The 23267-nt window shown below is 38.7% G+C and overlaps 1 protein-coding gene across 1 annotated transcript; it reads left to right on the forward strand.

Moving 5' to 3' along the window:
* The first annotated feature begins 11621 nt into the window (after window positions 1–11621).
* LOC116112247 (beta-amyrin 28-monooxygenase-like) lies at window positions 11622–13724 on the forward strand. The gene is made up of 3 exons (XM_031398402.1): window positions 11622–12579; window positions 12845–13032; window positions 13416–13724. The coding sequence occupies exons 1-3, from the start codon at window positions 11622–11624 to the stop codon at window positions 13722–13724; spliced, it is 1455 nt and encodes a 484-aa protein (XP_031254262.1).
* The last annotated feature ends 9543 nt before the right edge of the window (window positions 13725–23267 follow it).

A 23267-nucleotide genomic window follows, 5' to 3' on the forward strand; every position in this document is an offset into this window, starting at 1 on the left:
TCACACTGGAGTAAACAGATCCAATCACGATCGCGATGAGGAACTGAACATAGAATTTCTTGGACTCAAATCTTTATTTCTTTCCCTTTCTCTGATCGTCATTAACCCACTTGCGGTCAAATTTTCTACTACTCTCTCCCTGGTTTTCCTCCCTTCGACTGGGAGCACTAGTCGAAGGCCCGCGGTCATAACGATTTAAGCCGCCACTGAATTCTCTATTCTTAGATATTTTTCTGTGAGGTTGTGGAAGTGAGTGAGGGAAATATCATCCTCAGACTGCAGTTTATTCCATATGTCGGTTTGCAGATGAACTCCAGTAATGATTAGAGTCCGACTGAATCTTGAGTGTATTAGCCACCTTATTTAGCTTCCTGTGTGAAACCTATCAATATAGGACTAGAGAATTCATTCGTCTCCTTTCTTATGTTGCTGAGGTAGCTCAATGGCATTGAGAACTTCCGATTGGCTTGGAAGTGTCTAAAAAATACGACATATCTGCTGCCACGAGTTGATAAACCTTGGTGGAAGCGATTTGAACCACCATTTGGCGTGGGCAACCAGTTGGAAACTTGGTGAAGCTCCATGAGGTGTTAAACTCAAAAGGTTCATGTGGATTAGAATTCCCATTAAATGCTCTCATGTTGGGCATTCTAAATCTTGATAGGAGAGAGCAGTCAAAACTGCTAGAGAAAAGAAGACGCCTCAACGACCTGCCCTGCTCATTCTGTTGAGCTCTAAGTTAATCCAGAGCTCGCTGTAACTCCTCTATTTGAGAAAGTTGAGCCCTCTTGGATCGCATTCCGCAATATAGGTATGTTCCTTATGATTGCATCAAGGAAGGACCCGCAGGTCAGAATCTTCCCTACCTTGGTTGGAGCCTTCAGCATACTTTGACACATGCTAGCTGGAGCCTATAAAGTTCCAAATGCTTAGGAGTTCTCCCTACCTCTATGGTGGTCAGAACCGACCTACGGACAATGGTATTTCTCTTGCAGTAATGGTCGAAACCTAATGTCGACAATGGTGGGAATCTCCCTATCGAACACTCTTGTGGGAGTGCCCTTGCGATTGTGGCATGAGGTGGCTCATGATACGACATACTACCACCGAGTCGCAAATTTACGGGTATTCTTTCTGTCTTGCAACCAGTATTCACTAGCCCTTTCGAGCCTTTGGCCCATGCTTAACCTATGTTTTCCCTTATCTTTACGCTTGTAATACGTGCAACATGAGCTTTTGCTAGTTTCCGCACTCTTAGCATGACCTACAGGCGTTTTCGGAGAAAGCACCCACCTTATCAAATTGGCGGCCGACTTGATCCAAATGATTTAACCTTTGGCTCATCGTTTAGAGGGTGTTGTTAAACCTTTCTAGATATCCAATATAGCCAGATCGGCTGAGAGGTCGAGGGGTTGCCCCACAGTACTTTGAGGAGGTGGAGTTACTTCGGAGGAGTAATCTCCTAAATGCGGGTGGTCTCCTCGTTGCTGGTGTGTGGCACGCTCAATTTCAAGACCTCAGCCATGAGCTTACAGGTACACTGACTGATCATTAGAAATTCGAATGAAGAGCTGATGTGAAATGTCGCTCTCCTTCTACGCCAAACTGTTGATGCATGATTTTGATACCAACGACCTCGCAAGTGCAAAGTGCTAAGCAGGTCTTAGAAATTACACATGATTAATTTGTGATTTAGGACAAGGTTTATAGAAGCAAAGACTTAATAATAATAAGACAACGAGAATTTATAGTGGTTCGGATGCTTAAAGCATTCCTACATCCACTGTTTCTTTTATATAAGTGTATTACAAGAGGTCACGTATAGCGAATAGCGAACAGAGTACAGGACTATGTATTCAGAGAGAACATTAAGCCAGTCTCTTTCTCATGGGTTGTCTTTGCTATTGATTGTTATGAAAATCAGAGATCTCGAATTTGTGAGAGGGGTCCTCTATTTATAGCTACTGAATTCAAGGTGACGATTATAAGTCTGCAAGTGGGTAGATATTGTGCAAGTCCTTCCTTGCCTCCCATTGACTGATAACTTAGGAAAATCCTCAAATTATCTAGGTTTTGGATAGGTAGTCAGTCCCCATTCACTTGTAGACAAAACCTAAATCTGTTGGGTTGGTGACAGCCATATTTTGTCTGTTTTGGGGCAACATGGTAGATTCTGGTCGGTACAAAGCCTTCCTAAACTCTGATTGGTGCTCGCTGAGGTAAGCTTACGTCAGCCCTGATTTTTTAGACATAACAGTATTAATATCCTGTATCTTCATACCATTACTTGAATTTGTTTAACACTGAATTTATTGGTAGGAATCATGAGTACATCTACTCTTCCAACATAGGTCACAACTCAAAACAGTCCACTCCAACAAGTTATGGGACAAACTCAACCTTAAGCATTCTACAAGCTCAATAAACCAGGTAATTGCACAAATGGGATAGATATCCTCCTGTGACTCGAACACAAAACCCCTGTTAGTGTACCCCATGACTAAAGGGCTGTCATCCAGCCACAAAGAGAGGTCGACTCACCTTTTATATGACTCGTCAATACATTTAACTTCATATAAGCTCTTAGTCGATTTAATTATCTTGAATTGTATTTTATTTTTTATGGACAAAGAGTGAGAGTATTCTTTAACCCTTGGTTGGTAGCAATTATCTTTCAAACAATATCATGGTCACATCATGTATTTCTGGTGAAAACCTGAAATTCACTCTCATCAAAATACTAGAGGAATATAGACCACGTCGGCTATTTCATTCACTAGACGCATAAATTAATCATGTTGTTATTGATAGTCTCCAACATCAGTAGATACTTCCCATATCACCATAAGTTGTCTTCCGAAAATCAGACCCATGACACATAGTAAGTCAAAGAATCATCATTGGGAATATCATCCTCTCGTGCACAAAGGACCTATGAATAATGCACAGTACCTTGTCTTGATTCTCTTTATTGTTCATATTCATATCGTATGATAGAAGGAACAACACAACTCAATTGGTTACTACCACTTCCCGACTTTGTTATGCCTGGGAAAGTAAGGGTGCTGCGTGGGAGGGTCACGTGGAGAATGACCTGCTCCCGTCAGAACAACAAACACACGTCACCCTGCCAAACGATATGGAGCTCCACGCGTCCATTTCCCTGCTGTAAACCGTGCAAGTCAGCTGGGAGAAGGTGATGGGACATAAGCCGGATTATATCCTGACATCACACCAACCCAAGGATTTAATGATGATTACACGCTTCAGCTTGATATAAGAAGAGGAAGACCCCTTCATAGGGGGATTCGACCATTTTACCAAAATCCAGTTCACAATTTTATTTCACCTCAATTGGTTTTTCTTAAATTTCACTTACCATGTACAAGATTATGCAATTTTGTTTATTTACATAATTTTAATTCCAACTTACATGCATTTGCCTTCTATTTATATATTCAAATTAGTTTTGAATTATATTGTATCTTTAAATTTTCTTGGTAAATTATATACAATTTGTTGATTTTGTATTAAATATCAATAAAATTCTCATTATTTGATTTATTGTGTATAGTTCTAATTGTTTTTATTAATAATTCTCTTATAACATTCACAAAAGTTTCTCCTTGATATATTATTTATTTATTTATTTTGGTTGAAAGAAAAAATCTAGCCCACTCTAAGAAATTTCCTAGCTATGCCCTTACAATGATCGATTTCAAAACATCTAAAGTCAAGGACAATTGTAATTGTATTGAATGAAAATATTATCAATAGTTATAAAATTTTTCATATTTATCATTACGTTTATAGATGGTAAAATCTACTTGGAATGTCATGAGGATGGCCCTATATGGGAAAGAGTCACTAACAACCTTGTAGACCTACAGACAGAGAAACAAAGTGAACGCGAAGACCTGGGGACATTGGTGTGGTGCCAGCCGTAGGTATTCCGACGCTCAAATCAACATGATTGTGACAAGAAAAGAGTGTAAAGGAATAGGTTGATAATCATTATTGTAATAAATTAAATTAGGACCCTAAAACTTCATATTTTTTTCTTCTTAAATCTGAACAAATGTATTTGTAATTTTGATTATAGATTAATTATTTTTTAACAAATTGATTCTATGTTTTAGATCAGAATTATTATATTATATTTGGTAAAAGATCATAGTTCCATCTAAGCCAAAAGTTTAGGGTCCGTTTGGCACACTTTTCCTTTCCTATCCTATCATATCTTATTCCACTATCATATCTTAAAAACTCAAAAATGCATTTGTTTTAATAGTTTCAAAATTCAATCCAATTCTATTTAACTTAAAATATTTAGATTATTTTTACTCCTTAGGTTTGTTAATTTAACTAAACATGCCCAACAATAAAAGTTTATAAATTAACAAAAACACTCCCACCTACCCACATATTGCCAGATTCCGGCCACCACCGTCAAAAGGTGGCAGGAATCTGTCATAATTGTGCACGACCGGTTGGAGCTAGCCGATCGTGCATCAATCTGGCCTTTTCCAGTTAGATCCACTGTGAATTTGGTGGAAAAATGTCAGATCTATGACCAAAGATTTGGCTGTTGACAGCCAGATCTAGCCATTGACGACAACCAGATCTGGTCGTCAACGGCCAAATCTATGACTGTAGATCTGGTCTTTTCGGGCTAGATCCAAGGTGCATCTGGTCGAAAAATGCCATATCGACGCACGATTGACCAGATCCAGTTGGTCATGTATCATTCCGACAGATTTTGGCCACCTTCCGATGGTAGTGGCTGACTGTGACAATATGTGGGTGGGTGCGGGTGTTTTTGTTAATTTATAAACTTTTATTGTTAGAGGTGTTTAGTTAAATTAACAAACATAGGGGGTTAAAATAATCTAAATATTTTCAAAAAATACTTTTAAGAAATTTACAAAAAACTTCTCAGAATCCTATCCTATTTTTCAAAAATGCAAAATAGCATAGAATGCTATTCTAAATAACCAACCAAATGGAGCCTTAAATTTTAATCTTTTGGTTTAGTTTTGATCATTATCTCTTTTAACTTCAGTTTTTTAACCATCCAATCTTAATTATAGATACTTATTGTCACAATCTGTAAGTCTTGTAATTAATTATGTAATAAATTTATTCATAAAAAAATTAATACTTTAAAAAAAAAAAAAAAAAAAAGATAAAAGGTGGTCATTGTCCAAAGAATTTTTTAGCACCAATCTTACCCTCAAGGATCGAACCTTTGAGGGGAAAAAAATGATACTTATTCAATAGAATGAGAAGATGTTGTTCTTTTTTATCAATAAGGAGTGAGCAAATATCTTTATGCATAAAGTGGATAGGATTTCCCAATCGTTTGTTATTCTTCATAATCTCCCACATACACTGTTGTGATTTGTATATACATTAAAACCAATGCACCTAACTTGTTTCATCATATTAATGAGTGATAATAATGAGTTTGAAAAAAAATATTAACACGAATTTTACGTGATTGTCATTTTCGGAATATTACTAGTATTCATGAGTAGTTAGGGTAATGTCACCTACAAAATTTAGTTTTAGGGAAATTATCATTCATTAATTTGATTATGATAAGTTGTACAAAGATTAATATTTTACCGATTACCAAATTTATAAATGCCACTTTATGACATACAACCGGATTTCGTTGACAAATTAAAATGGGGGCACCTTTCCTTTTAAGTAAGCATGCATTTGTAATAAATGAAAAAGTAAAGTTCAGAAATTTTGTAGGTATGCGTCTAGTCGTTGGCTTTTGATTGTAAGGTTTGTGAAGTGAGCGATTAGATGCTCACCATTGATCCATACATGGAAAATTTATGCAACTACTAACGACACAATGACACTAGAACATTGAAATGTCCCTACGCCACAATGGTGTTGGGAGATTATAATCACCTAATTCCTGCAATCTCCTCACGCCACAATAATGTTGCGAGATCATAGTATTTTTCAATCTCTCAATTCCACAATATATTTATACACATAAAATATATACCACGAAAGGAAACATAAAAGTCTAAATTAATTTGAAATTAAGGGGAAATTGTGGGAAAATACCCGCCAAAAATATTTTATTCATACCATTAAACTTTTATGCATAAATTAGTACTATAGAGTATAGATAATTAAGGGAAAAGACATGCACTTATGAATTATAAATTATATAAGAAAATTAAGTAGCTGTAGTAAAAAAAAAAAAAAATGCATTTATGAATTCTAATTATAAGATGCCCTTGGAAATTAATATGAATGTTATAAATTTATTATTTATGTAATTAAAAACAACCATTATTTATAGTATCCACAGAACATGTAATAGTAATAAAGGAATTATCATTATCAAAATTAGATAAGTGAGCAACAGAAAAATCTTGAGTTTGAAATTGGTTAAATTAATTAAGTAGTTGTTAGGCAAGAAATAGATATCAAGGTATAATATTAATTAGTTCACACTCTTCTTTGTTAGTCTTTTCCCTTAATTATCTATATCACTGATTTATTCAACTTATTATCATAAATAATTTTAAATTAATTTTCAAAAATCAATCATCTCATTTATCATATTATTCATTTCTTGATATCCGTATATATTTCATATTCTAGCACAAGCTTTTGCTTTGGAAAATGTCAAACGAGACATGGTTTCCTTCTACTAACGCTGTTATGTGTTAGAGAAAGACAATTCTTCCAATAATGATACTAATTTTAATTCAATAATGTTTTACTTACAATTGATTCATACAACCAAACAAAAATTACATAAAATTTATGTAAAATGATTACTCTGTATTTTATTTTTGTCTGGTTATATGATTCAATTGTAAGCATAACATTGTTTATTTTAATTAGTTATTCATACTGTGTGAACGTATATTACTTATATATCACAAACAAGAGTATAGTTTGAAGTTTGCTAATAAAACAATAATTCTCGTAAAAGAAATGCAACACTCCACTTATCGACCTAAACTCTAGCACTAAAAATCTCAAAAAAAAAAAAAAAAATCTAAAATTGTAATTAAATTCAATGATCCAAACATATTCACCACTTCAATGACCAGCATAGATTTATTGCATTTGATTTGCAAGTACATTCGGTCTACAATTTTATCAATTGAGCTTAAACAAATCTAATGGCTTTAGAATCAGCTTGATTTCTAGAAAACTTTTCACTCATTATTGAAAGAAATCTAAAAGGTTCAAGAACCAAATAGTGATTAATAAAATGACACTTCAACTACCTTTGCAATCAAAATTAATTTGATGGCAAGAAATAACTACATTGAAATTGATATAGTTTTAAGTCACAATCCGATGATTCCAAAGACATTCTAAAATTCATAATGGAATAGCATTCATTAAAATAAACAATCAACTCATGTGAACTCATCTCACAACTATAAACCACCTTTACGATAAGTAAAAACAAAACTATTAGGGCCAAAAATCGTCTTGGGCTTGACAAAGCCCAATAACGAAATAAATATGTCACGACCCATGGCCTTAACCCAATCCCGATTGAGCCTACGCTTAAAATCACCTTGCGAATTACCCACTCTATGAGTTGGGCTATTCTATAAGTTAAGCTAAACTGGGTTTCAACCCATTAGCCTGCAACAGTCTATAAATAGGAAATCGGAATCCCATTTTATTTCCTCTTCTACTAAGATTCCAAATCTTACTAAAACTATTAAACTTGATCTGATAAGGTCAATAAATCATATCTCTTTCATGATAGAGATTATCTCCTAAAATAGGACTTAGTATCCTACTAAGATTCCAAATCTTATTTAAACTATTAAACTTAATTTGATAAGGTCAAGAAATCATATCTCTTTCATGATAGGAATTATCTCCTAAAATAGGACTTAGTGTCCTACTAAGATTCCAACCCCTTGGGTTCACTATAAAAACAGAGGCTTGCCCTCTCATTAGGTGGGCAATCTCCTATAGTCAATCTACACTACTCAAAATCATCTATTTGCTCCTAAAGTTCTAGCTTCCAAGAACCCGATGCCTCCGTTGTAGTCCTAGCTTCTGACAAGACTCTCGGTAATTCTTCATTTCCTTAATTCTTATCAAACAATCTCTTTCAGCCTTGCTGACTTGAGAGTCGGAGTGCCTACAGCAAACACCATCCCGGTGTTTTCCGGAAGCTTTATGCTTACCCTTTCATGTGTGCAGGTCTAGCGAATTGTCAATGGCCTCAACCTCACGGGATCAGACTCTATTTTCATGACGGTAGATTTTTTGCATCTACAAAACTAACATAAAAAATATTTATATAAATTTTGAAAAAAAAAAAGAAATATATAATTTCACTTTAACATTTTTACATAAAAAATTGTAAAAAGAAAAAGGAAGAATGACATTTTCCCACCCAAGGTTTGGCGAAATGATACTTTTCTACCTGTCAAGTTTCGAAATGACACTTTAGGTTCTGTTAGTGTTTTCTATTAATATTTGACTAAAAATATGAAAATACCCTTAAATAGTTTATTTCTTAATTAGTTTATTATATATTAAAATTTAGTTAAATCAAGGTCTTTACTTGATTTTTTATTAGTTCAAATGTAAAGATACATTTTTTCCTTTAATTATTTAATTAACTAGGAATATTAATTGGATTCTAATTACGTGACAAACATGTATAAAGAACTTGGTCTAAGTCATATTTGATGGCTAATACATTATAGTAAACTTAGTAAAAGAGCTTCTTGGCTGTTAATCTTTCATAATTTATGAAGATTTTCTATGTTAATTAGTAAAAATGAAAAACATTATATTATGTTGTCAATATCATTTTTCCATAAAATAAACTTTGTAGATTATTAAATAACAGTACTAGAATATTGATGACATTATAAATAAATAATTATTAACGTCGTTTAACTTTAAACAATTTCATAGTATTACTAATAACTTTTTAGTTTGGATTAATTATTTTTCTTTTTAGACTTTTTAATATTGGACTTTTTGACTGATTAAAAAATAATAAAAAATTTATAAAGTCAAATATTTAAGAGTATTTTCGTCTTTCAGTCAAATATTAAGATAAAACATTAATGGGAACCTGATTAATGGGGAAAAGTGTAATTTTGAAAATATCGTTCTCCCAAAAAGAATTTAAATTTTTTAACATTTTGATACTAATAAACAATAATTTAGATAATAAAAATATATGATCAGATTTTTTTGGTGGTCACCCACAGTTACCCTATCTTATCAGATGTGCCTCCAAGTCCATCTCCAGTACGATGAAATTAATCAGATTCAAGGATTGCATATCTATTTTTTTTAACTGGAAATAAGTTGGTATAAAATTATGCAATTTCCGTGGTTGAAGATTTATTTGAGTGTTAGAATATAGTGTCCCGGGGAGATAGTTGAAAAAAGTGGAAGTATGAGGTGAGGTTTTGAGAAATTTCGAAATGAGTGGTGGTAACCTTAGGGACGGTCCTCAAAAATAGCATGGCGCATCAATGGCATATTACCTGACGTTATAAGAATGCATGCTTATAAATTCCAACGAAAATTCCCTTGAAAACACTCTAAAAATATGGAGCAATTCTTCCTAACACTCCTCTTCCTCTTTGCCTCTTTTCTTACTCTCTCTTTGTTCTTCTTCTTCTTCTCCCTCCACAGCTCCAAATACTCTCTTCCAAATCTTCCTCCAGGAAAGATTGGTCTTCCATTCATCGGCGAAACCCTCCACTTCTTCTCCACAGGAAGGAAAGGCCACCCTGAAAAATTCATATTCGATCGCATCACAAAATACTCTTCGCATGTATTCAAAACCAACCTTTTAGGTGAACCCATCGCCGTCTTTTGTGGCGCTGCATCACACANAAATCATATCTCTTTCATGATAGGGATTATCTCCCAAAATAGGACTTAGTGTCCTACTAAGATTCTAACCCCTTGGGTTCACTACAAAAATAGAGGATTGCCCTTTCATTAGGCAGGCAATCTCCCATAGTCAATCTACACAACTCAAAACCATCTATTTGCTCCTAAAATTCTTGCTCCTAAGAACCTGACGCCTCCGCCGTAGTCCTAACTTTCGACAAGACTCCTGGTAATTCTTCATCTCCTTAATTCTTATTAAATAATCTCTTTCAGCCTTATTGACTTGAGCGTCGGAGTGCCTACGACAAACATCATCCCGGTGTTTTCCGGAAGCTTCACATTTGCCATTTCATGTGTGCAGGTCTAGCGGATTGTCAGTGGCCTCAACCTCAAAGGATCAGACCCTATTTTCATGACGGTAGATTTTTTGCATCTACAAAAACTAACATAAAAAATATTTATATAAATTTCGAAAAAGAAAAAAAAGAGAATATAAAATTTCACTTTAACTTTTTTACATAGAAAATTGTAAAAAGAAAAAGAGAGAACGACATTTTCCCACCCAAGGTTTGGTGAAATGATACTTTTCTACCTGTCAAGTTTTGAAATGACACTTTAGGTTCTGTTAGTGTTTTCTATTAATATTTGACTAAAAATATGAAAATACCCTTAAATAGTTTATTTCTTAATTAGTTTATTATATATTAAAATTTAGTTAAGTCAAAGTCTTTATTTGATTTTTTATTAGTTCAAGCGTAAAGATACATTTTTTCTTTTAATTATTTAATTAACTAGGAATATTAATTGGATTCTAATTAGGTGACAAACATGTATAAACAACTTGGTCTAAGTCATATTTAATGGCTAATACATTATAGTAAACTTAGTAAAAGAGCTTCTTGGCTGTTCTTTCATAATTTATTAAGATTTTCTATGTTAATTAGTAAAAATGAAAAACATTATATTATGTTGTCAATATCATTTTTCCATAAAATAAATTTTATAGATTATTGAATAACAGTACTAGAATATTGATGATATTATAAATAAATAATTATTAAGGCTGTTTAACTTTAAACAATTTCATAATATTACTCATAACTTTTTAGTTTGGATTAATTATTTTTTCTTTTTAGACTTTTTAATATTTGACTTTTTGGCTGATTAAAAAATAATAAAAAATTTATAAAGTCAAATATTTAAAAGTATTTTCATCTTTCAGTCAAATATTAAGATAAAACATTAATGAGAACCTGATTAATGGGGAAAAGTGTAATTTTGAAAATGTCGTTCTCCCAAAAAGAATTTAAATTTTTTAACATTTTGATACTAATAAACAATAATTTAGTTAATAAAAATATATGATCAGATTTTTTTGGTGGTCACCCACAGTTACCCTATCTTATCAGATGTGCCTCCAAGTCCATCTCCTGTACGATGAAATTAATCAGATTCAAGGATTGCATATCTATTTTTTTTTACTGTAAATAAGTTGGTATAAAATTATGCAATTTCCGTGGTTGAAGATTTATTTGAGAGTTAGAAAATAGTGTCCCGGGAAGGTAGTTGAAAAAAGTGGAAATATGAGGTGAGGTTTTGAGAAATTTCGAAATGAGTGGTAGCAACCTCAGGGACGGTCCTCAAAAATAACATGGCGCATCAATGACATATTACCTGACGTTATAAGAATGCATGCTTACAAATTCCAACGAAAATTCCCTTGAAAACACTCTCAAAATATGGAGCAATTCTTCCTAACACTCCCCTTCCTCTTTGCCTCTTTTCTTACTCTCTCTTTGTTCTTCTTCTTCTACCTCCACAGCTCCAAATACTCTCTCCCAAATCTTCCTCCAGGAAAGATTGGTCTTCCATTCATCGGCGAAACCCTCCACTTCTTCTCCACAGGAAGGAAAGGCCACCCTGAAAAATTCATATTCGATCGCATCACAAAATACTCTTCGCATGTATTCAAAACCAACCTTTTAGGTGAACCCATCGCCGTCTTTTGTGGCGCTGCATCACACAAATTCTTGTTCTCTAACGAAAATAAGAATGTCATATCATGGTGGCCAGACTCCGTTTACAAAATCTTCCCATCTTCTTTTCAAACCTCTTCCAAAGATGAAGCTAAAAAAATGCGCTTTAAAATCCTTCCACAATTTTTAAAACCCGAAGCCTTACAGAGATATATTAGTATCATGGATCATATGGCTCAAAGACACTTCACCGATGATTGGGAAAACAAAATTGAAATATTAGTCTTCTCTCTTACAAAAAAATACACTTTCTTGTTAGCTTGTCGTCTGTTTTTGAGTATAGATGACCCTTACCATGTTGCGAGATTACTGGGGCCTTTTCATTGTGTGGCTTCTGGAATCATTTCTATGCCTATTGATTTGCCTGGAACCAAGTTCAACCGCGCCATAAAGGCGGCGAATTTTATAAGGACAGAGGTGATAAAGATCATAAGACAAAGAAAATTTGATCTTGTAGAGGGAAAGGCATCACCAACGCAAGATATATTGTCACAAATGCTGTTGACAAGTGATGAGAATGGAGAGTTCATGAATGAAATGGATATTGCTGATAAGATTATAGGATTATTAGTTGGTGGACATGATACTGCTAGTGCTACTTGTACTTTCATTGTCAAGTTTCTCGCCGAGCTCCCTCATGTTTATCACAAAGTTTTCGAGGGTATATATGCATTAATATTTCTATTTTCCTCTTTGATTACCTTACTGTCTCACTTTGCTGATAAGGTCCAACACCATGATTTATAAATAACCATTCATTATCATTCATAAAAAACCACCACCATGAGAGATGGTTTTGAAATTAACTATTCATACCTTTATATTGTCCCATATAAGTTTTTCTCTTTAATCCGACGCCCTATATAATAATCTAATATTGTTATTAAATTAAGCTAACCTTAGTTATGTTCAATATATATATATAGAACAAATGGAGATTACCAAGTCAAAATGTGAAGGTGAATTGCTGAACTGGGATGACATCCAAAAGATGAAATATTCATGGAATGTGGCCTGTGAAGTGATGAGACTAGCGCCACCAATCCAAGGTGCATTCAGGGAAGCTATAAGTGACTTTATTTTCAATGGCTTCTCCATTCCCAAAGGCTGGAAAGTAAGTTAGATAATCTCAAATCTCAAATCCAAATTCTCCAAATTAAGTTTATGGATGAACAGGGAAAGAGCCACTAAGGGGTGAGTGGGGGTCATGCCCCCACTAACTTTGAAAAACGAATTAAAATATGCTCACCCGGTTATTCTATTTTTTAAAGTAACCTAAAATCCTATTATTATCACCACTTTTATTTTATTTTGTTCTCAAATCTCAAATATATTCTTAATTTTGTTTCTTTTAATGTTCTAAAAAGAAGATTTTTATGAATAACTTTTTATATTTAAAATTTGTTTCTTTGCCCCCACCAAAACAAAATCCTGGCTTCGAGCCTATGAGTGAATGTCAATTCAATTTTGGTTTTGATTGTGCATGCATGTATACAGATATATTGGAGTGCTAACTCAACGCATAGAAATCCAGAAAACTTCATCCAACCGGAGAAATTTGAGCCGAGTAGATTCGAAGGAGAAGGACCCGCTCCTTTCACATTTGTTCCCTTTGGTGGAGGTCCTAGGATGTGCCCTGGAAGAGAATATGCTCGTTTGGAGATACTTGTTTTCATTCACAATTTGGTGAAAAGATTCAAGTGGGAGAAAGTTGTTCCCCATGAAAAAATAATAATTGATTTTCCAATGCCGGTACCAGAAAAGGGGCTTCCAGTTCGGCTTTGTCCTCACAAAGCATGGATATAATATTATTTTAAGAAATGGATGAACGTTTAGTTGGTGAAGTAATACTTGTGTGTTTGAAACAAACTAGAGTTAGAACTCCATACGTTTCTGCAAGGGAAGTGTAAAGCGAGCTTGAGGAGACAATTAAGGAAGCTCAAAACAAACAATTCTAATCCAAGAAGTGCCTTCCTTATAAGACTAACATAACTCGATCTCATCTTATTATTTTTTAATTGTTCCCTTGACCAAGTAGTCTAAGAATAAGAATATACAAATAAACTTGTATAATATTATTATTTTTAAATTGTATTAATATCCTGTATCTTCGTACCATTACTTGAATTTGTTTAACACTGAATTTATTTGGTAGGAATCATGAGTACATCAACTCTTCCAACATACGACACAACTCAAAACAATCACACTCCAACAAGTTAATGGGACAAACTCAACCATAAGCATTCTACAAGCTCAATAAACTAAGGTAATTGTACAAATATAATAGATATCTCTCATGTGACTCGAATACAAAACTTTTGAATTAGCTAACCTCAATGACTAAAGGGTTTGTCATCCGGCTACAAAGGGAGAGGTCAAACTCACCATTTATATGACTCGTCAATACATTTAACTTCATATAAACTCTTAGGCGATTTAATTATCTTGAATTGATACTTATTTTTTATGGCACAAAGAGTGAGAGTATTCTTTAACTCTTGGTTGGTAGCAATTATCTTTCAAACTATATCATGGTTGGTACATTAATTTCAGAGGAAGCATCATTTACATCATGTATTTCTGGTGAAAACCTGAAATTCACTCTCATCAAAAATACTAGAGGAATATAGACCACGTCGGCTATTTGATTCACTAGACGCATAATATAATCATGTTGTTATTGATAGTCTCCAACATCATTAGAATAACTTCCCATATCACCATAAGTTGTCTTCCGAAAATCAGACCCATGACACATCATCATCATAGTAAGTCAAAGAATCATCATTGGGAATATCATCCAGTCTCGTGACCCATACATCACAAAAGGACTATGAAGTAATGCACACTGGAGTAAACAGATCTCAATCACGATCGCGATGAGGAACTTGAACATAGAATTTCTTGGACTCAAATCTTTATTTCTTTCCCTTTCTCTGATCGTCATTAACCCACTTGCGGTCAAATTTTCTACTACTCTCTCCCTGGTTTTCCTCCCTTCGACTGGGAGCACTAGTCGAAGGCCCGCGGTCATAACGATTTAAAGCCGCCACTGAATTCTCTATTCTTAGATATTTTTCTGTGAGGTTGTGGAAGTGAGTGAGGGAAATATCATCCTCACATTGTAGTTTCTTCCATAAGTCAGTTTGCAGGCGAACTCCAGTAATGATTAGAGTCCGAACTGAATCTTTGAGTGTATTAGCCACCTTATTTAGCTTCCTGTGTGAAACCTATCAATATAGGACTGAAGAGATTCATTCGTCTCCTTTCTTATGTTGCTGAGGTAGCTCAATGGCATTGAGAACTTCCGATTGGCTTGGAAGTGTCTAAAAAATAACGAACATATCTGCTGCCACGAGTTGATAAACCTTGGTGGAAGCGATTTGAACCAACATTTGGCGTGGGCAACCAGTTGGAAACTTGGTGAAGCTCCATGAGGTCGTTAAACTCATAAAGGTGATCATGTGGATTAGAATTCCCATTAAATGCTCTCATGTTGGGCATTCTAAATCTTGATAGGAGAGGAGCAGTCAAAACTGCTAGAGAAAAGAGAGACGCCTCAACGACCTGCCCTCGCTCATTCTGTTGAGCTCTAAGTTAATCCAGAGCTCGCTGTAACTCCTCTATTTGAGAAAGTTGAGCCCTCTTGGGATCGCATTCCGCAATATAGGTATGTTCCTTATGATTGCAATCAAGGAAGGACCGCAGGTCAGAATCTTCCCTACCTTGGTTGGAGCCTTCAGCATACTTTGACACATGCTAGCTGGAGCCCTATAAAGGTTCCAAATGGCTTAGGGAGTTCTCCCTACCTCTATGGTGGTCAGAACCGACCTACGGACAATGGGTATTTCTCTTGCAGTAATGGTCGAAACCATCATTTCGACGATGGTAGGAATCTCCCTGTCGAACACTCTTGTGGGAGTGCCCTTGCGATGTGGCATGAGGTGGCTCATGATACGACATACTACCACCGAGTCGCAAAGTTACGGGTATTCTTTCTGTCTTGCAACCAGTATTCACTAGCCCTTTCGAGCCTTTTGGCCCATGCTTAACCATATGTTTTCCCTTATCTTTACGCATTGTAATACGTGCAACATGAGCTTTTGCTAGTTTCCGCACTTTAGCATGACCTACAGGCGTTTTCGGAGAAAGCACCACCTTATCAGAATTGGGCGGCACGACTTGATCCAAATGATTTAACCTTTGGCTCATCGTTTAGAGGGTGTTGTTAAACCTTTCTAGATAATCCAATATAGCCAGATCGGGCTGAGAGGTCGAGGGGTTGCCCACCACAGTACTTTGAGGAGGTGGAGTTACTTCGGGAGGAGTAATCTCCTAAATGCGGGTGGTCTCCTCGTTGCTGGTGTTGGCACGCTCAATTTCAAGACCTCGAGCCATGAGCTTACAGGTACAACTGACTGATCAGTTAGAAATATCGAATGAAGAGCTGATGTGAAATGTCGCTCTCCTTCTAGCGCCAAACTGTTGATGCATGATTTTGATACCAACGACCTCGCAAGTGCAAAGTGCTAAGCAGGTCTTAGAAATTACACATGATTAATTTGTGATTTAGGACAAGGTTATAATAGAAAGCAAAGACTTAATAATAAATAAGACAACGAGAATTTTATAGTGGTTCGGATGCTTAAAGCAATTCCTACATCCACTGTTTCTTTTATATAAGTGTATTACAAGAGGTCACGTATAGCGAATAGCGAACAGAGGTACAAGGACTATGTATTCAGAGAGAACATTAAGCCAGTCTCTTTCTCATGGGTTGTCTTTGCTATTGATTGTTATGAAAATCAGAGATCTCGAATTTGTGAGAGGGAGTCCTCTATTTATAGCTACTGAATTCAAGGTGACGATTATAAGTCTGCAAGTGGGTAGATATTGTGCAAGTCCTTCCTTGCCTCCCATTGACTGATAACTTAGGAAATATCCTCAAATTATCTAGGGTTTGGATAGGTATGCAGTCCCCATTCACTTGTAGACAAAACCTAAATCTGTTGGGTTGGTGACAGCCATATTTTGTCTGTTTTGGGGCAACATGGTAGATTCTGGTCGGTACAAAGCCTTCCTAAACTCTGATTGGTGCTCGCTGAGGTAAGCTTACGTCAGCCCTGATTTTTTAGACATAACAGTATTAATATCCTGTATCTTCATACCATTACTTGAATTTGTTTAACACTGAATTTATTGGTAGGAATCATGAGTACATCTACTCTTCCAACATAGGTCACAACTCAAAACAGTCACACTCCAACAAGTTAATGGGACAAACTCAACCTTAAGCATTCTACAAGCTCAATAAACCAAGGTAATTGCACAAATGGGATAGATATCTCTCCTGTGACTCGAACACAAAACCCCTGAGTTAGTGTACCCCAATGACTAAAGGGCTTGTCATCCAGCCACAAAGAGAGAGGTCGAACTCACCATTTATATGACTCGTCAATACATTTAACTTCATATAAGCTCTTAGTCGATTTAATTATCTTGAATTGATATTTTATTTTTTATGGCACAAAGAGTGAGAGTATTCTTTAACCCTTGGTTGGTAGCAATTATCTTTCAAACAATATCATGGTCACATCATGTATTTCTGGTGAAAACCTGAAATTCACTCTCATCAAAATACTAGAGGAATATAGACCACGTCGGCTATTTCATTCACTAGACGCATAAATTAATCATGTTGTTATTGATAGTCTCCAACATCATTAGAATATCTTCCCATATCACCATAAGTTGTCTTCCGAAAATCAGACCCATGACACATAGTAAGTCAAAGAATCATCATTGGGAATATCATCCAGTCTCGTGCACAAAAGGACTATGAAATAATGCACAGTACCTTGTCTTGATTCTCTTGTATTGTTCATATTCATATCGTATGATAGAAGGAACAACACAACTCAATTGGTTACTACCACTTCCCGACTTTGTTATGCCTGGGAAAGTAAGGGCTGACGTGGGAGGGTCACGTGGAGAATGACCTGCTCCCGTCAGAACAACAAACACACGTCAGGCCTGCCAAACGATATGGAGCTCCCACGCGTCCATTTCCCTGCTGTAAACCGTGCGAAGTCAGCTTGGGAAGAAGGTGATGGGACATAAAGCCGGATTATATCCTGACAATCACACCAACCCAAGGATTTAATGATGATTACACGCTTCAGCTTGATATAAGAAGAGGAAGACCCCTTCATTAAGGGGATTCGACCATTTTTACAAAAATCAGTCTCTCTCTCTCCTGTAAACAACACATTTACTTTTTCTAAATCTCTTGCAAGTCAGTCCGCTGTTGCGACCTGACCCACACTCACTATCAATACAAATCAGTGGACGTAGGACTTGCTACCTTAGCATCCGAACCACTTTAAAAACTCTCATAGCATTTATTTCTCTTTATATATTCATTTTCACGTGTGCTTTTTGATCAATCAACGTTGCACACATATCAGTTAGTTGGTGCCCAAAATCCCGCATCAACAGTTTAGCGCTAGAAGGAGGGCTGATTTAGTGTCTACCCTTCATCAGGAGAATCTTTGACCTACTGGTCCTACAACAGCAAATGGCCCGCCAATCTGAGCCAGAACGAGCTAATCAGCGTACTGAAGAAGTTCCAGTTTCACAAAATGCTGCGGGGGATGTCCCGACAGCTCCACGACTTGACCCTGCCATCAGAAACTACCTGGAGAGGTTCGACAATACTTTCCAGACGGTCAACCAAAGGTTGGACCGTCTGGACCAAGGCATGTCATCTACCACAGCTAGGGTGGTACAACCGTCAAAGACGCCTGCAGGTCGCGCGAAAGCGCGGCAAAAGGCAATAGCCCGTGCCGCGAGCACTGCAGCGCGTAGGCGCAAGGGTACGCAAGTGGCAAAAAGTAAACCTACGAGCTCCCAAGGACCAGCGAACACAAAAGGTTCCCTAAGCAGGGTTTCGGCAAAGCTGAGACTCGACGAAAGAGTGAATCCCGAGCTGTCCCATGCCACGTCGCAGGCAAACCCAAGCGAAAATGCTGGGCGCGATGATTCCTATCACCACCAGCAGAACGACCCCGATTGTTATCATGCAGGTGGCCCCCACACCTCGCGGGGCGGTTCATACCACCGCGAGGGTCGTGAAAATGCCCCGCACAATCCACCGCCTTCACACGCCTCTAGTCAGCGTGCGTCGAGTACGGTCGGAAATGTCGGCCGAGGCGAGGAGGAATCCGACCTCCGGACCTTCCTGAACCGCAATCGAGAAGGCTAGACTCGCACGGGTGAAAGCAATCCCCAATTGGCTCCGTTACCACAAATTGAGGAGCTACAGCGAGCTCTGGACAAGTTGAGGGAGCGGCAAAACGAACAGGCGCAAGTCGCCTCTGCATCCCTTTTTTCTCCCGAAGTGCTAGCTGCTCCACTTCCACCAGGGTTCAGAATGCCAGATATGCGGCCATTTGATGGGAACTATGATCCTCAGGATCACTTATATGAGTTCAACGACCTGATGGAGCTCCACCAGGTTTCGGACCTTGCAAAATGCCGTTGTTTGGCCGTGACACTGACTTCTCACGCCAAGCGGTGGTTAAGGTCACTCCCGGCAGGATCGATCAGTTCGTGGCCTCAGATGTGCACGACGTTCCTGCGGCATTTCCAAGCCAATCGGAAGTTTTCGATGCCTTTGAGCTACCTCAGCAACATAAGGCAAGAAAGAGACGAATCCCTGCAATCTTACATTGATCGATTCCACAAGGAACTCAACAAGGTGGCCCACGCTCCAGAAGAATCCATCCAAATACTTATAATAGCTGGAGTTCGCCCGCAAACCGACCTGTGGAAAGAACTGCAGGCCGAGGACGATATTTCCCTCACCAGATTCTACAACATGGCAGAAAAGTTTCTCCGAATAGAGAATTTATTGGCGGCACTCCGCCGTCGCGATCACGGCACTTCCAGCAGTATGTCTGGTCGAGGAGATAATAGGAGAGCTGATCGCAAAGGAGACATTGACGATCAGCGAAAAGGGAAGAAACCCCGCTACGAGCAGAAAAAATCCTATGCTCCTGTTCCTCGTTGCGACCGCGACAAGACTCAATACACTCCGTTGAACGTGTCCATATCTGCAATCCTCGACAAATCTGAGGAGGCCAGCTTGCTCGGTGAGCCCGAACCAATGAAAACTCCTGCTACGGCTAGAAACAGCAAAAAATACTGTCGTTACCATCGGGATAACGGGCATCACACTGACGAATGCCGAGCTCTAAAGCAGGCTATCGAAGAGCTCATCAAGAAAGGGCACTTCAAGGAGTACATTGATGACTCCCCAAAAGAAAACCAAGGGGAGCAAAAGAAAAAGCGTCGTGATCACAGCGGGTACAACAATGTGAACATAATTTTCGGAGGTCCACACCTTGCGGGAAACACGCAAGGAGCGTACGAAAGGTATGCTCGCGAAGCACATCACGACCCGATCAGGGTAATGAACACTTCGCAGCGACCTCAAAAAGCCAGAAAGGAGGAACCAATCACCTTCTGCGAGAAGGAGGCAACTCGCTTGCACCATCCTTATGAGGATGCTCTGGTGATCACGCCCCTGATAGGGTGTCATAATGTCTGCAGAATGCTTGTAGACAATGGAAGCGCTGTGAACATCCTGTTCAAGTCCGCTTTCGATAGAATGAACCTAGTCGAGGCCGACCTAAAGCCAGCCTCGATGCCTCTGTACGATTTTACAGGGGATCACCTGATCCCCAAAGGGACGATCCAGCTACCAGTCACGCTCGGCGACTACGACCAGGTAACTAGGGTTACTGAATTTTTGGTCGTGGACTGCCAGTCAGCCTTTAATGGAATCTTGGGGCGACCTCTGCTGAGAACCTTCAAGGCAGTCACTTCCATTTATCACCTCAAGATGAAGTTCCCCACTCCAACGGGGATCGGAGAAGTAAGCAGATCGCAAAGCGCATCTCGCGAATGCTATGTAAAAGCGGTACAGATGGCAGATAAGGGCATTTCGCGATGTGTGCCTTGCCAGGCTATGGCGATCACCCGGATCGAGCCACAGCCTGGTCCAGCGGAGGATAACCTAGATCCGCGAATCCAAGAAATCCCCCCCAGTGGCCCGGTTGAGGATCTGTCTGAGGTTTCGGTCGATCCGAAAGAGCCGAGCCGAGTGTTAAGGATTGGAAGCTGTCTAAACCCACAGCTCGCTTCCGAGCTGGTAAGCTTCTTAAAGGAGAACATTGACGTGTTTGCCTGGTCGCACGCAGATATGGTCGGGATCAGCCTGGACATTATTTGCCATTCATTGAATGTCAGTAGTGAAGCTAAGCCAGTTCGGCAAAAAAGAAGGGCGATGGATCCGGAGCGGTACACCGCACTAAAATCAGAAGTGGAAAACCTTCTCCGAAATGGATCCATTCGTGAGGCTCTCTACCCGACCTGGGTTGCCAACCCGGTCCTGGTAAAGAAGCCGAATGGCAAGTGGCGGACCTACGTAGACTTCAGCGACCTCAACAAAGCTTGCCCGAAAGACAGCTTCCCCCTACCGAGAATCGACCAGCTCGTTGATGCCACCTCGGGGCACGAGCTGTTAAGCTTCATGGATGCGTACTCGGGATACAATCAAATCCCGATATATAGACCAGATGAGGAGCATACGACCTTCATTACGGACTGAGGGCTATACTGTTACAAAGTCATGCCCTTCGGCCTCAAGAATGCGGGTGCGACCTATCAGAGGTTGGTCAATCGAATGTTCTCCGAACAGATCGGGAGGACAATGGAGGTCTATGTGGACGACATGCTGGTCAAATCCCAGGTCGCCTCAGAACATATTGCGCATCTCGCAGAGATGTTTGACATACTCCGACTCTACAGAATGAAGCTGAACCCTCTTAAATGTTCATTCGGGGTATCATCAGGAAAAGTTCCTAGGATATATGGTCAATCAGCGGGGGATAGAAATGAACCCCGAAAAAGTTCAAGCTCTGCTCGATATGGAGAGCTCGACCAGCAAAAAGCAGGTCATGAGTCTGAACAGGCGGATAGCGGCACTTAGTCGCTTCATATCAAGGCTAACAGACCGTGTTACCATTCTTCAATGTTCTGAAGGCCAATAAGAAGTTCGAATGGAATTCCGAATGCGAGCAGGCATTCCAGTATAAAAGAACACTTGGGAAGCCACCTCTCCTCTCTAAACCTCTCCACAGGAAATCCTGCTCATCTACCTGTCCGTCTCCCAGTTCGTGGTCAGTGCAGCTTTAATACGGGAAGAGGAAAAGACTCAGTGGCTAGTATATTATGCAAGTAAGCGTCTATCGGATGCCGAGATGCGGTATCCGGAAATGGAGCGACTAGCTTTTGCTCTGCTGGTCGCGTCCAGAAAGCTACGACCTTACTTCCATGCCCATACAATCAATGTGATGACAAATTACCCCATCAGGCGGTCCTTCAGAAACGAGAAGCCTCGGGTAAACTGCTCAAATGGGCCATAGAATTGAGCCAGTTTGACCTAAAGTACAAGCCCAGGTCGACCATTAAAGGGCAGGCTGTCGCCGACTTCATCTCGAAATTTTCTTATCCCAAGCGAGCAACAGCCTAGCGAAGCCGTGCAAGAAAGTATTCAGAAACCTGTCGACTGGCTCTTAGCGGACGGTCATCAAACAGGAAAAGAGCCGGTGCGGGTCTTCTCCTTGTGAGCCCCGAGGGGGCTCGAATTCATGGTATTCTTCGGTTCGGATTTAAAGCGACCAACAATGAGGCCGAGTACAAAGCTCTGCTCGCTGGGTTGCGACTTACCAAAGAAATGGGTGCGACCACGATCAGCATTTACAGCGACTCTATGCTGGTCGTCAACCAAATTCTAAGGGAATATAAGCCAAGGAAGAGAACATGGTCCGCTACCTGAAGAGGCTAAGAACGCGTGGGGTCGTTTAAGCATTTGAAATCGCTCAGATCCCCAGAGAGAGCAATTCTATAACGGACGCCTTGGCAAAGATAGTCCTGATGGATTCAGAGGCTCCAGACAATATCCTGTTCGTTTCGTCGGTGCTCCAACAATCAGCTCGACCGAACAGGCCATAAATATGGCTCAATCGGATTCCTGGATGACTCCCATTACCCAGTACCTCAAGGATGGGACCTTGCCAAGCGACAAGGTCGAGGCAAGGATCCTGCGAGTAAGATCTGCTCGTTTCAACATCGGGGACCAGCTGTACAGAAGAGGATTCAGTGCCCCTCCTCCGAGTGTAACCAGTGAAGAAGCAGATTACATCATGAGGGAAATCCATGAAGGGATCTGCGGTAACCACACAACGCTCAATCTCTTGCGAACAAGGTTGTTTGTTAGGG

Source organism: Pistacia vera, unplaced genomic scaffold (genome assembly GCF_008641045.1).
Source record: "Pistacia vera cultivar Batoury unplaced genomic scaffold, PisVer_v2 Contig658, whole genome shotgun sequence".
NCBI classification, from domain to species: domain Eukaryota; kingdom Viridiplantae; phylum Streptophyta; class Magnoliopsida; order Sapindales; family Anacardiaceae; genus Pistacia; species Pistacia vera.